Source organism: Mya arenaria, chromosome 8 (genome assembly GCF_026914265.1).
Source record: "Mya arenaria isolate MELC-2E11 chromosome 8, ASM2691426v1".
Classification (NCBI taxonomy): Eukaryota; Metazoa; Mollusca; class Bivalvia; order Myida; family Myidae; genus Mya; species Mya arenaria.
Window position 1 is genome coordinate 23,523,420 of NC_069129.1, and position 13,828 is coordinate 23,537,247.

Consider the following 13,828-nt stretch of genomic DNA (forward strand, 5'->3'; position numbering starts at 1 on the left):
TTTATTTCGCTTCTAAAAAATAGAAACACTTGTCGGAATTGATGTATAATGAACATAAAAAACTATCATACGTACCGTATTTTGTTGATGTATGTGACACCGTAAGTAGTTAGATAAATGACTGTGAATAGCTTAGATAAAATCTATATTATTTATTTAAATTGTGTGTTTGTTTCCACTTAAGCTGATATGGAAACGCCAGAGCGACGGATGTTATCTGGCAGAGGAAATAGGTATGATTTAACGTTTGGTTTCCATAACTGTGCTAACAATCGGTCTAGCGTTGAACTCTTTCTATCAGCTATTACAATTGTAATTCATTTTGCCCAAGAACTTTGGAATTGGAAAGCAAATTCATAAAAAACACACACCACATGTACTTTCAGACACATCTGCCGTATTTGTTATTATGCAAAGGATTCATAATGGAAGTTGAATTACATTGTCTGGTTAAAAAAAACTATTTTGCATTATATTTAATTTATAAAATTGATACTCTTAACGAAGGTTATGTTATTAATTAATGCGAAACCAACTACTGGTTTATAAGCATGAAATAATACTTACATTTATATATGCTTATGTTATGACGTTACTTTCTACCATATTTGGACCGGAATGAAATGTGTTCTATTGCCTAATCACAGTACCGGTGGAAATAATATTGAACATGTATGTAAAGTTCAATGATTACCTGATGTTTCAGCTTGATGACATTTTAATCCAAAAGTCGACGCGTTTTTTAATATTTCAATTATGGCATAGAAAGGTCATTTATTTAATCAAATAACAATAAATTTTAACTTCTATGCTATGTATAATAACGTAAAATCCATGATTTAAAAATTGCGAACGGTTACATACTACTAGTATTCATATATGGCATATATCGCCGGTCTTGGGAAGAATGTCAATTGTAATCTAACAAAATGTCAAGAAATTTGTGATTGGATTAAATGTAGACTAGATTGCATGTAACAGAACGTATAATTACAACAGACACACAAAATACAGTAATATTTTTAGGGACTCTTTCACGTTTAAAAGGCGAATAAAATTATCTTTAAAAATAGCTAAATAGGAAAATTATGCCAATTGCTTTATTTTGCCAAAAAAAATTAAAAACGCCGTAGATATTATTACAAACCATCATTTATACAATGAAAACTACAAGGACAGTAGTAATATAAAATAAAAATAAAATATACCATGTTCAGTGGCACAAGGAAAGTCCCAAACGGCAATGAACTGGAGAAACAAAACACCACATGCATGTATGCAGACAGCACAACAAGAACACTCATCTGCATCAAAACAGTTTTACCAAAACACTTGTAGAAATTTTGAAAGTTGGATATACATATTAAGTATATTTTCTAATAGTGGTGGTTTAAAATTTGTTGTTGTTGAAAACATGCATACATAAAGTTTGCCAATGTTTCGCATAAATATATTTATTTTGTTTGGTAACACCTGAGCTTTTTATTTGTATTATTAACTGATTAAAACCGTTTAATAATTGAATACATCGCTGACACACAAAGGCTATAAGTGTCGATAATTTTCTTTTATTTTTATAAAGTGTCTTATCATGAACTGTTCTACGATGATAACGTGATCAAATGTTAATTATTAACATATACCAGTAATTTAGACTCCGATTAATAAATACGTAAAGATATAACAACACTTATATTTTATAAAACATTTTAGGGAAAATTCAGCATTTTGCCAAACAGACGAAGAACTTAGATTTTGTGATACAGCTCTAATACAAGAAGCTCAGAGGTGAGGTGAACACAAAATAATAACAATGCAATGCATGAAATCTACCATGGTAGCTAATAAATGTAGTTAAACGTTCATCTAGATCTGAATCCAGCCGCATTATTTTTCATTTGCAAATGCTTAATAACAAAAAAATGTGTTGTCGGTAAGTTTAAAGCATTGTTGTACATATTTTGAACTTTTGCTCATATTTGTCAAATATAAAAATCCATACAACTTAGAACTGCAAACGCTCATTTCGATGGCATGATATGTTTGAAGTGTTTTTTCAAGTATCTCTTTTTCAGAGTTCTGCCATCCATATCTGTGGAAGAACAAATTATGAAGGCTCTAAATAGAGCAGCACTTAACGGGGAACAAAGGTGTGTTTTTATTGTATGCAATCACTACATTATAACAAATTGACGTGCTTATATGATTTATTTGATATCTCAGGAGCAAAGTGATATGGATTAAATTTATATTTTATCGAAATTCATATTAACAGTTCAAATATAATTCTCAATGGTATCAATGAATGTAAATGATAACCGTGGCACACTTAGTATGTCTTTGTCATCATAGGATGTACTGATTTGCAATTTGAGTTGCATGTCCATATACAACGAACGAAGCAATTGAATAAGAAAACAAATATTATTCTCAAAGCCAATCCTTGGAGCATTGTATACCCTTATACCTGAAATAAGGTGAATATACAAGAACCCAGTTATACGAAGCTACACTTCAGCAAATGGCAAAAAGGTTAATTGACTTTCAGCACTTTCATATAAATACTATCATTTTGATTACAAATTTGTATCAGAAAATAAAACATGAAGGGTAGCTTTATATAAAAGCGTAGAAAGTGGAATCAATTTAGGTTCAATGTAAGTTATAGAAAAGTTTTTCTCTGGTTTTTGTTCAAAACAAACTGTAACCAACAGTTTTCTTTGCGGTTTAGGATTTAAAAGGGTTGTCAAAGGCGTGTAACGTGTGATTTCGTTATTTATGTTTACCTTTGTCCGTAAACGAACACAACATCACACATGTTTGGATACGATACATGTGTTGCCGGTCTCATAACTATCCTTCCCCCAAAATGCAACAACGCGCTATTATATAAACTGTTGACATCAACTGTCATATGAAATTAGGCACATGCGTGTTGGCTAAATGCTCAAGTCTATGTTCAAAACGTCATTAGATAAAAAAAAAATACTCTGAAGAACTATTTTACAATATAGAAATATATATCATGTGTGTTCCATTGCGTTTTTGAAAACCTGATCAAATGGCATCGAGATAATAACCAGTGTCCATTCTTTTATTAGTGTTAACAATACTCGATAAACAAAAAACTGTATTGGGATATCCCACAGTCATTGGTTGACCTGGTTTCAACGAAAAAACACAATTATTTATTGATGAGCAGATTAAGTAGCAACGAAATAGATATTTTCATAACAAAAGGGTTGTGTGTCCTACAAATTGGCTGCGAAAAATGGAAATATTCATTTGCGTTACATGCTTAAGAACGTGTTCTGAGTTCGATTGTTCGATCAGCACGGGTAAAACTTTAAATATACTTAACTCATAAACAATCGTAGAGTTATGATACGTTAAAATGATACCCTTTCAACTATCTTTAGGTCACTGTCATCAACCGCCATGGCAGTAAGCGAACAACAGGTGTTTCTAGACGATGAGTTTGTTGATCGAAATAAAGCAATGCTTGGTGATGTACAGAGGTAGATATGCATTATTCTTTACTTTAATATACACACATATCTCAACATTTTAAACATAACGAAATCCTTATGATCTACTTTAACATGTGCCAATAAAGTGTGGGATTAACTAATTCAGTCCGAGTGTCGTTTTAGTGTTTCCTTCAATGCCCCCGTTGTGCTTTGAAACCTTATTCACACTGTAGTAGGAATGCCTTTTGGTCAGCTCTAAATCCAGTGGGAGAACTGTATGACCAAATTATATTCAGGTCGAGTAAGTGGAATTTAGTACCGTTACTGAGGCCGTAACTTCTAGAAATAATCTAAACTTTTGTCTTAAAATATTCATTTCTTGATTGTTTCTTTCAAAGAATCCGTTGAATTCGTATCCCTAAGGTAATTCTAACTGATCAGCCATCTGCGTTCACATGCTTGGTAAATTTGATGCTTTCCTATCGTATATTCGAGCATTCCATGACGATGGTAATGTTATAAACAATCAACATCAATACAAACCTGACATAATTCACAGATGATATTTTTATTCGACGATTTTTATTGACTAGACGCTAAAATTAAATGGTAACAGTTATTTTCTATTCTTGGTATGTCAATATGTTTCGTTTCAAAGTATTTTACAAGTATTTACCAAAAGGAATCCTGCTTCATCAGCACCATTGTTAACTTAAATATGAAATAATTATAAAGTTATTACTTTGCATGTGCATTATACCATTTTCATTCCCAAAAGTTTCAATTTCAAACACATTTCTGAACCAGCAAGTCTACTAAATATTCGATTCGAAAAACATTTTCATGTTTATATAAAAAACAATAAAGCATTCAATGTCTATCTTTAACGACTTTTGCAGGCGACATAACGAGATCGACATCTTTGAGAGAAAAACCGCCTCACTTGAAAAGACGATAGAAGATCAAAGGGCAGAGTTAAAGAAAGCCTGGTAACGTGTCAAACTTAATATGATTCATCATTGTTGTCAAATAATTTAGAGAATCTTCAAAACAGCGTAACGGTATTAACATTACAGTAAACCGTACAAATGTATGTTTTTGTTTTTCAGTAAAAGGACTATGATAAACTAAATTAGGTAAAGACTGTAATGTTACCATTGGCCCTGCCCTCACTGAGTAATAGTAAACTGGAAGCTCACGTATTTTATTTCTCTAAAGAAGATTAAGATTTAAGAATGTTAACAAACCCTTATATATTTGTAACTCTGTCTATTTCAGGGAGAAGGAAAAATCGCTGAAAAAAACAATAGAACAGCTAGAGAAAGAATGTTCCGGTTTGAGGTTATAATTTGTATCATAGATTAAATTAAACATGTTAAATACTAATGTCTTATAGCTCAAAACGTTCGTTTGACAAGTCAATTTTTTATGTTTATTGTTGTTTTTTTAAACAGAACAAATAAAATAACTAGAAACTGACACATAAGGTAACAGCGTGTAATAATAGTTGGTGTTCGCGGAAAACAGGTTTGTTACTTTGAGGTATGAAAATAAAATAAAATTCATAAATTATGGAAGTGACTTTTTTACAGAAAATGCAATCAAGAGCGGAGCTCTGCTTTGAACCAGAAACAAAGTGAATTAGACAAAAAAAGACAGGAGCTACAATCACTGCAGAACACAATCAAGTACGATTTACGTCAATACATGTTAGACAGTAATAGTAGGGAATATACTTAATAGACAATATTTATTTTCCTACACAAGGACTCTGTTCAGGTCCAAAATAGTTATCAAAACAAAGACATCATTTAATGAACAGAATTAGTTTGAATTGATGCAGTTTATGATAAGTATTGAGACTGGATAATTTTATATCGGAGTCATTTATTTTTTTCAAATAAAGACGCAGTCTGAGTGTTCTTGTAAGTAATGTAGTTACGGTTGAATCGAATGCCCGCTACATGTTTTTTTTTATTATTTTAGATGTAAAAATGAATGCCTAAGAAAGTATAATGAAACATTAAGGTAAGAACATTCAAATTTATATATTAGACAAACTTGATTAAAAAGTCATAATAATGTTATGCTTTCTATGAAACTTAGATATAGAATACTTATGACTGCCCAGTACTTTATATTATATTCAAAGTAATTTGTGTAGTAAAAAGAAAACAAAATCTAAAAGAATGGCTTACAACCTGAATGCTTTTATGAATTTCTAACCATTTCTGATGCAGGAAAAATAAGAAACACATATCAGATTTGGAAGATGAAAAATCGTAAGTATTTATATTTTTATACTGTGGAATCTTCAAAGAAAAAAATGAACGATTCATGTTTCGCATTTTTTCTTTCAAATTAGAGATGTTTAGAAAACAATTTGCAAACAAGAAATGTTTGTCAAACATTATATCCCCATTATTAGGCCTATCCGTCTTCAAGGTTATCTCAACACCCTGCCAGACCTTATTAACTTGTCATGGGCAACCTGCCTCTTGTGTCATGGTCCTAGTTCAGACGTGTCCATTAAAGCTGTCTTGAAGAACCCATTGCTGTCGCCCTTAACTGAGGCCTTTTCGTCTTGGAATTATTTCTGTTATATCTTGATATTTAATCCTCAACTTCGATTCCTTAAAATAACTGCATTTCTGAAATGAATTGCCTGTCGGCATTTGCGATTATTATCCGATTACGCAACATCTTTGGATATGTTTGGATCGCGAATCATCGCATAACAATATGCATGAAAATTGAAAATTGTGTATCTTATAACCATATGTGTCAACAGGCCCCGAAAAACTCAAATCAACGTTTGAAAAAGTGTAAATTAATGATATGTTAAATGTATTGTTGTCATAAGTGTTTCAATTTTACGTCTGAAAGTCATTTTAAGTGGTTGATCTTTTCCCGCATTATTCTGACATATTTGTTAAACTGTTTCCAGTTACGGTATTCACAAAATGGGTGAAAAGATAACTTAAGTTTTTCTTAAATAACTAAAAAATATTTTTTTGAACAAATTTTGAATGAAAAATTGAACTATTGGTGTAAGTATAAGAAATGATTTGCGGGATATATGTCATTATCGGGGATATGAAGACAGCTTGGCAGGTTATAGTACGTGTGGAGACCACATACTTGAAAAGTTAAAAATTTTGCTGGCAGAGCTGCAATATTACCACCTTCATGGCACTAAATCATTCAAATAAAACAAAGGCAAGGAAGCAAATTGATGTGGAGCCGTGTCCGGGTTACACACTCTAGTCTCATCACACCTTTAACAAAAACATAAGCAAACACACACTGCTTATGAGACTCATTTATAGAAATAACAAAGCTTAGAAGAAAAATAAAACATTCAAATTCACTTGTCGTGTACATTCTAATTACCGACAAACTATTTATAAGTCTAAGCTTTTAGTAATCATAAATTTCAAAGAATCATATAATTATATATATCCACCTTTTGCTTGATCAGTCTTCCAACGACCATGCCTTTTAATACACCTATCTGAAAGCCCAGCAACATTTGCTGCCGACGTTGCTCCACTTTCGCGCAAAGTATGTGTCCCTAATTTTAAACCTGGAGCAACTTAGGATAATTTGTTAACAATACATTTACATTCTCTAGCCCTAGTATACCTTATCTTTTTGTGTTTGTGAATCAACGAATGAACCTGTTTTGATTGAAACATAGGCCTAAATAAAAATCATCTAAAGTTCTTGACAAACCAGCCATTTCCATATAACGTCTCAACATATTGTAAGGACATGTGATGGTACTGCCCTTCGCTATCAATACTTCTAGACCCTCTCTGTAAACATCAGTCTTACTTGGTCTTATTTTAACAATAAAAAATCATTTTCAAATGTTATATCTGAACAATGTAAATTACTCATTTCATTAAAACGCAAAACTCCAGCATAGCTAAACATAATCATAGCTAAATCTCTAACGTAAGTAAGACGCATGTCTTTTGAAAACATTTCACATAAAGATATAAGAACATTAGCGTCAATGACGTCCATTCTTATATGGGCTTGGATGTAAGTCTTTTCGCAGCATCAGACAAGTGCTTCACAACGTTAACTAAATCGTTTGTTGGATCCTCTAAACAGTGTATTGAATCCACTTTATGGCATATACTGCAGACGAAATAACCCTATAAGACTTTCCCCCATCTAACAATTGTGTGGTATATAAAGATACTACGATAGAATTTGCCGGTTTAGCACTTATCTTTTTCGAAACACAAAAAAAGAGGAAAACTTTTCAAAACACCCTGTGTACTTTTCTGTCGTAGAATCCGCACGCATTTGCGGTGAACGACGGCGTTGCACGTGGCGTCTGGCGTGCCGGCCCCTTTAGATAGGGGGAAAAGCGGGTACGGGTCCGCTACCCTCGCTCGGCCTTCAGGTTCCTGGCTGCTAGAACCTCTGCCTTATACATCTTCTTCTCAGCATCCGAATCATCGGTTTGCTCTCATACTCGGATACCACCCTCCATCCAAGCTCACTGGTGTCAGCAAGACAAACCAGTTTATGCCTGTGCTCCAGTATTTCGACAGCTGCAAAAACAATTAAGTTTAGCATGTTCAATTATCATATATTTTTTCTTTTTTATTAAAATATGTCCAATTTTTCATGTGTTATTTACGTTTATATTATACACTTACAAACACTTCGCACTCTACACTATTAATCAGTGTAAACTATACACATTAATCGTCCAATGGTCAACACTCTGGCAACTCGCTCGTGCGGAACATAAACTCGATATTAAACAAACAGGACGGATTTATCAATGTGAACAATAATTGACCTTGTTTTATCATTGCTTTAAACTCATGCAGACACTCAACAACCCGGTTTGCTTCTTCTAATTCCAGCATAACCTTGTCGTTAGCTTTATATTGCTCTTCAACCAAGCATTTACAGAATGTAACGTTTCCAGCTACAGTGCAGATATTCTTTCTCAATTGTCTAACTTTAATGAAATTATGTTTACGTTGACATTAATAGAAGCACGAATTGATACTTAAATATGCTTTAAATATGGCGCAAATAATAAATCACAAGTATATATCAGTATTTTGATTGTAAACAGCAGGAAGATAACTTCTTTTGCTCTTTTATCTTACTTAAAATATGTTTGGTCACTTTTGGCACGGGATAACTCGATAAACACTAACACCAATCGGCTACAAATCAAATTACTAATTCTTTACTGCCTAAAACGCATACATCTCCCCTAAAATGTTGTTTCGTTTATTTTACGACATTTGTGTGTTTTCAACATCGCATGACAAAAAATAGTCTGCCTCGTCATGGATGCCAGGCATTGTCATTTGATTTCTTGCTATTTGAATACTGAAATGGCATAAACGTCCGCAACAATTCAAAGTGAACCAGAAATGATTTAATATCGCTTAAACACTTTAACACTATTTGTTAAGATAGTATCGCAAAACTAACACACTCTATATCAATCGTTTACACACAATAGCAAATCATATCGATCTCATTCGAACATTTGAAGGATGTATTACCTAATTATACTTGTTTAACACATTGTATTGTAGCAACTGTTTTTTTCCCATTTTCAGGCATTTGATGGAAGAGCTCATACAGCAATTAAAAAGACATCATGAGTAAAACAACTTTTTTGTTTGTTTGCGCAAGTAATAAGATACATTATTAAAATGTGTTCGGATGTCGTACTCTTTTATATACGAACATCCAATATAAATGTATACGTTATGTCGAAAATACTGTAAGATATAAAATATTTGGGCTCGATCAAATGTGGAATAGAAATTATTTGTGCACTTCTTTTGTTTAGTTTGTATAACGAATAATAGTATATTAATAATAGTTGAATAATAAATTTAATAAACGATTTGTTACAGAGAAAAACGCAAGATAGAAAGGTTGGAGAATGAGAAGGAAAAGCAAGTGAAATTTTATTATACTTTTTGCCGAGCATGTGGTAGCAGTTTGGCTAGTAATAAACTAATATGAGGCTGGATAAATTACTCTTCTATATAGGAACATTCACAAATTGAATCCAATGTAAATATAATTGTGATAAAGAGTGAGAAAATGCTTTTTTATTTGAGAGGTAATACCTTTAAAAAATATTTTAAAATAGCAAAATGGAGAATGAAAAGGAAAATGTTTATTGCTCGTAGTCTGTTTAGTCTTAATATTTTACTTAGCCATTTTGTTGGCCAGTACCCGACTAATCCATCTGTCAGTCACGGTCTCTGATTCAACTTTAGTGTTAGGTAGTCACAATAAGTACTTTATCTAATAAACTTAAAATAATAGCTTTTACAAATTCATAACACCTGTAAGGTGCCAAGCCTAACTGTCTGTTGACAAATTTCAAAATGTATTCCTGTAATTTTCCAATGTTTTACCATGTGCAAAAATATAATTAATAAAAAAATGGATACAAATGGTATATATCCTTAATATAAAAGTATGATTTATTTTTGTCTGCGTTAGTGTACAAATATTAATCATATCCTTTCCTTTTAATTATACTTTTAATTATTTTGAATGTCACTATTTGGATTGTATTTTTAATTTTCATGTTCATATATTTTTACGGATACTTTTCACGGATACTCCTGATTTGGCTATGACAAACATTGCCAAACGCAGCTTTAGTGGAATATTGGTGTCCGGCATTCACGCGATCAATAAGATTTGTGATGCGAAAATAACTGTTTTTATCATATTTATGTATTTTCAAGCTCCAAGCCGTTGCACTTTTAAAAAAAAATAGTCCTTTTATAATAGAAACATATATATATATATATATATATATATATATATATATATATATATTGTGCACGTGGTTTCAGTTTGTCCGCGATTGAAATTGGTAGTCGGTAATTTGATCAAAATTTGTTGTTGACAATGACATTTATGGTAGTTTATTTTTGATAAACGTCATATTAATAGCATTTTTTTCGGTTACAGGATTGAAAAAGAAGTTAAAAGCCACAAGGAAAAACAGTCAAAGTATGAAATTCCGTCGTAATATATATACCACAGTAGAATGGTCTCTTTTTTTCTATTGTCTGTTCAAATTATACAGTGTTCGTGTAAATTACTTACCATTTAATAGACAAATAACTTGTAAAAAGACATGTCTGAGTGCCAGAAATTTGGCCATTACAATTGAAACACTTAATTAAGTAGAACATCATTTTTCAATATATTATAAGATGTGCATAATTTAAGTACTAACAGTTTAATAACTTCTATTTTATGATGTTTCAGACAGGACGAAGAAATTCAACAGTTTGAAAAGGAGAAGCAAAGCCAATGGTAAAATGAATTAATACATGCTCGTCATCGTAAGTAAATGATTTATTTTCATTTTGATGATGGAAGTATCACTTAAACCGAAACGTACGCAATGATTATGGTCATGGGAGATAGCATTGCGCCATTCCCTTTTGTTCAAGATGCAAATTTCAAACCAAGACGCAAACATACCGGTCAGTGGGTTCTTGTTCATCCAATCATTTACAATTTCAAATCTGAACTGTGATGTTTGCCAAATCAAACAGTTGCAAATGAGAAGATCAGGGAATCATCATATGGTTTATATGCACAGTACAATAAATAATTACAACTTGAAGTCATGTTACAGTTAAGTGTATCAATGACGTTTCAAATTATTTACTATAATATTTATGTATGTATATGTAGCGAAAACAACATGTCATGTTTTGTGTTTTGTTTATATGTTAACCAAAATGAAGGTTAACAAAAAATGACTTTCCTGCACCAAGTGTTGTGTTATCTAGCTCTCTGATATTTACAGAAATGCAATCGAACTTGTACAGTAAGCCCAATTAACGTTTAGAACAGTGGTATTGTGTGTACAAAAATATCTCAATATTATAATTTCAAACGTTACCAACTTTAAGAAAAAAAAGAATAGCTCGGCCCACTATCTCAAAGCGATCGACATAGTATATCGAGAACTCTTCTTTTAACCTCGACTTTCCGACTGATCGACTAACTATTTATTTAAGGCATATTAGCACTCCCTTAATTAGCACATTTTTGGATAGGAACGCTATCCCTGGATGAAACCAAAATCCTATCGAAATGACATGTTATCTTTTGCTTAACACAGACGTAATCAATAATCATATTTACTTAAATCCTCGTTTAAAACTTCCAGATTTTTTTAAAACCTACAATAGCTACTTACCTACATGTTATTTTCTTGAAAACCTTACAGATATTTAAAATATCTTCTAATATTTGTTTATCAGTTTTTAAACTAGTTTATATTGACTTTCACAAATTGACACAGTTTGTAATCTTAAATTGTTTTGATGCTTATTGCAGTGAAGAGAAAATAAGAGCGCTTGAAGATGAAACACACAAGTAAGTAGATTTGATTTTACAGTCCGTTTACTCTTAATGACAAAACAGTATAAGGGCATCAGTATTGATAAATTAATATATAATGTATAAACGTGAACAAGGCAAGTATTGATAATGCAGCGTACAATTTCATAAATGATGATTTAAATATGTTAAGCCTGCTTTGATAATTTGATAGAATCTGACATAAAGTTGAGTCTGCGAATGTCATTTTAATCTGAAATAAATAATCTTAACTTAATAAAACAGCTTAAATGAATTTCCTTCATGTTTGTATTATATATTTCTTTCTTGAATACTTTGACATTAAAAGTGAATTATTTTAACTTTTGACTCAGGCCCACGAAAGTGGAAAAGACCTGGCGACATTTTTCTGTGTCTGGTTCGTTCAAATTATTCTATCCTGATAGATCTAGATATACATTGCAAAAGTTTAAGTATTCAATTCTTTATAACACTAAGTAATATAAACGTTAATATAAATATACATCTGGAAACTACAAGGGACAGCCCAATAGTCAACGCGGTTAAAGCCAAATAGACACTGAATTAGAAACGCATAACATACAAAACAGCACAGACATATAACTTGTACCACATACAAATTATACATGCATAACACCTAATCTTATCAGATAATTTTACTGACCGTTCCAAGGCGTTACCTAAAATCCTTAATAAACATACCAAGTTGATTTTTTTATAAAGTATATATGCACTGTGCTGTTTGTGGAGTTTTGTGCTGTTGTATATGTTACTTGTTTGTGATTTTTTGTTCTATGTGTTTGGCGTTTACCCCGTGCCATTAAATGGGGTTTATGTTAAAACCTTTGGCTACTGAGCTTGTTTCTGTCGTTTTTCACATAAGTATTTATAACATAAAAACATAACCCCAAAATCTTCTGTTAGATTACAAATACTTTAAAGAAAGATGTCATATAACATTGGTCTGCTCGATCTCCTACTGCTCGCGAAAAAGATTAAACCAGTCCACAGTTTAACCACGAAGGAGATTTTAAGTCTAGTGTCAACCATTCAATGCTACAGATGCATCACACATCTCTCAACAAACACTTGTTTTTCTAAAGAATTTTGCAGACAATGTTACAAGTTGAAACTAAACAAATATTACCAATGTATTTATTTGAAGTATAATGTTAACAACAAGTGTCTGTCATTATATATGACGAATTCCTGCGCTACTGTTCAGTACCGGCTGTTTACTTTCTGGACTGTTCTGAAACCTTGACTCTGAAGTTTAGTGTGTGTTAGATTGAGTCACATTAATTGTTTGCATCCTCAATTTAGATCATGGGTCTTCAAATTAAATATTGTTTTCTGTGTGCAACGCTTAACGAATGCTGAAAATATGGAATAAATTGATATAGGGTTTAATGTATTATCCAAAGACATGAGCTCATATATAATTTTAATGGAAAGTATACTAAGTCTACATTGAACAAAAATTGTATTTATTGCTTGTTGTTTTTTTATAATCCTTTTGTCTCTTTATTTGTGAGCATATATATCAAAACCATATTGTCTTTATTTTAGACTGAAGGATGAAATAGCTCGGCTTAAAGAAAATTCAGACGTTTTGAAGTAAGTAAATGCATAAGTGTGCTATAGATAGTTGTCAAAGTATAAAACATCGCAGAATATTTCATTTGTTTTGCTCACAGTACGGACGATGATTTGGAACACTAATACCAGTATCAGTTTAATGTTCAGCAGTATAATCTCGTAACATTATATGTGACAAAGCAAAGGGTATCTAATTTATTGTAATTGTAAACAATCTGTATAACATAAATAACAAAAGACAAATAAACTATAACTAATAAATGCATAAGGATGTCATTCAACGGTCGTAGCTTAGCATTTCAAATATTTCGTTCCGTACCGTTCGGGATAGGATGTGTTTTACAGCTGTAATC

General features: G+C 31.8%; 1 protein-coding gene across 1 annotated transcript in view; it reads left to right on the forward strand.

The window, feature by feature from the left end:
- The window catches only part of LOC128244074 (paramyosin-like), a 41,008-nt gene that overhangs the window by 1,248 nt on the left and 25,932 nt on the right, over positions 1 to 13,828 (forward strand). The window contains exons 3-17 of the mRNA XM_052962091.1: positions 185 to 233; positions 1,714 to 1,788; positions 2,076 to 2,150; positions 3,420 to 3,518; positions 4,370 to 4,459; positions 4,749 to 4,811; positions 5,063 to 5,158; positions 5,457 to 5,498; positions 5,711 to 5,752; positions 9,080 to 9,124; positions 9,383 to 9,424; positions 10,464 to 10,505; positions 10,767 to 10,814; positions 11,853 to 11,891; positions 13,446 to 13,493. Of these exons, the coding sequence (XP_052818051.1) occupies positions 185 to 233; positions 1,714 to 1,788; positions 2,076 to 2,150; positions 3,420 to 3,518; positions 4,370 to 4,459; positions 4,749 to 4,811; positions 5,063 to 5,158; positions 5,457 to 5,498; positions 5,711 to 5,752; positions 9,080 to 9,124; positions 9,383 to 9,424; positions 10,464 to 10,505; positions 10,767 to 10,814; positions 11,853 to 11,891; positions 13,446 to 13,493 (895 nt within the window). The remainder of the gene's footprint in view (positions 1 to 184; positions 234 to 1,713; positions 1,789 to 2,075; positions 2,151 to 3,419; positions 3,519 to 4,369; positions 4,460 to 4,748; positions 4,812 to 5,062; positions 5,159 to 5,456; positions 5,499 to 5,710; positions 5,753 to 9,079; positions 9,125 to 9,382; positions 9,425 to 10,463; positions 10,506 to 10,766; positions 10,815 to 11,852; positions 11,892 to 13,445; positions 13,494 to 13,828) is intronic.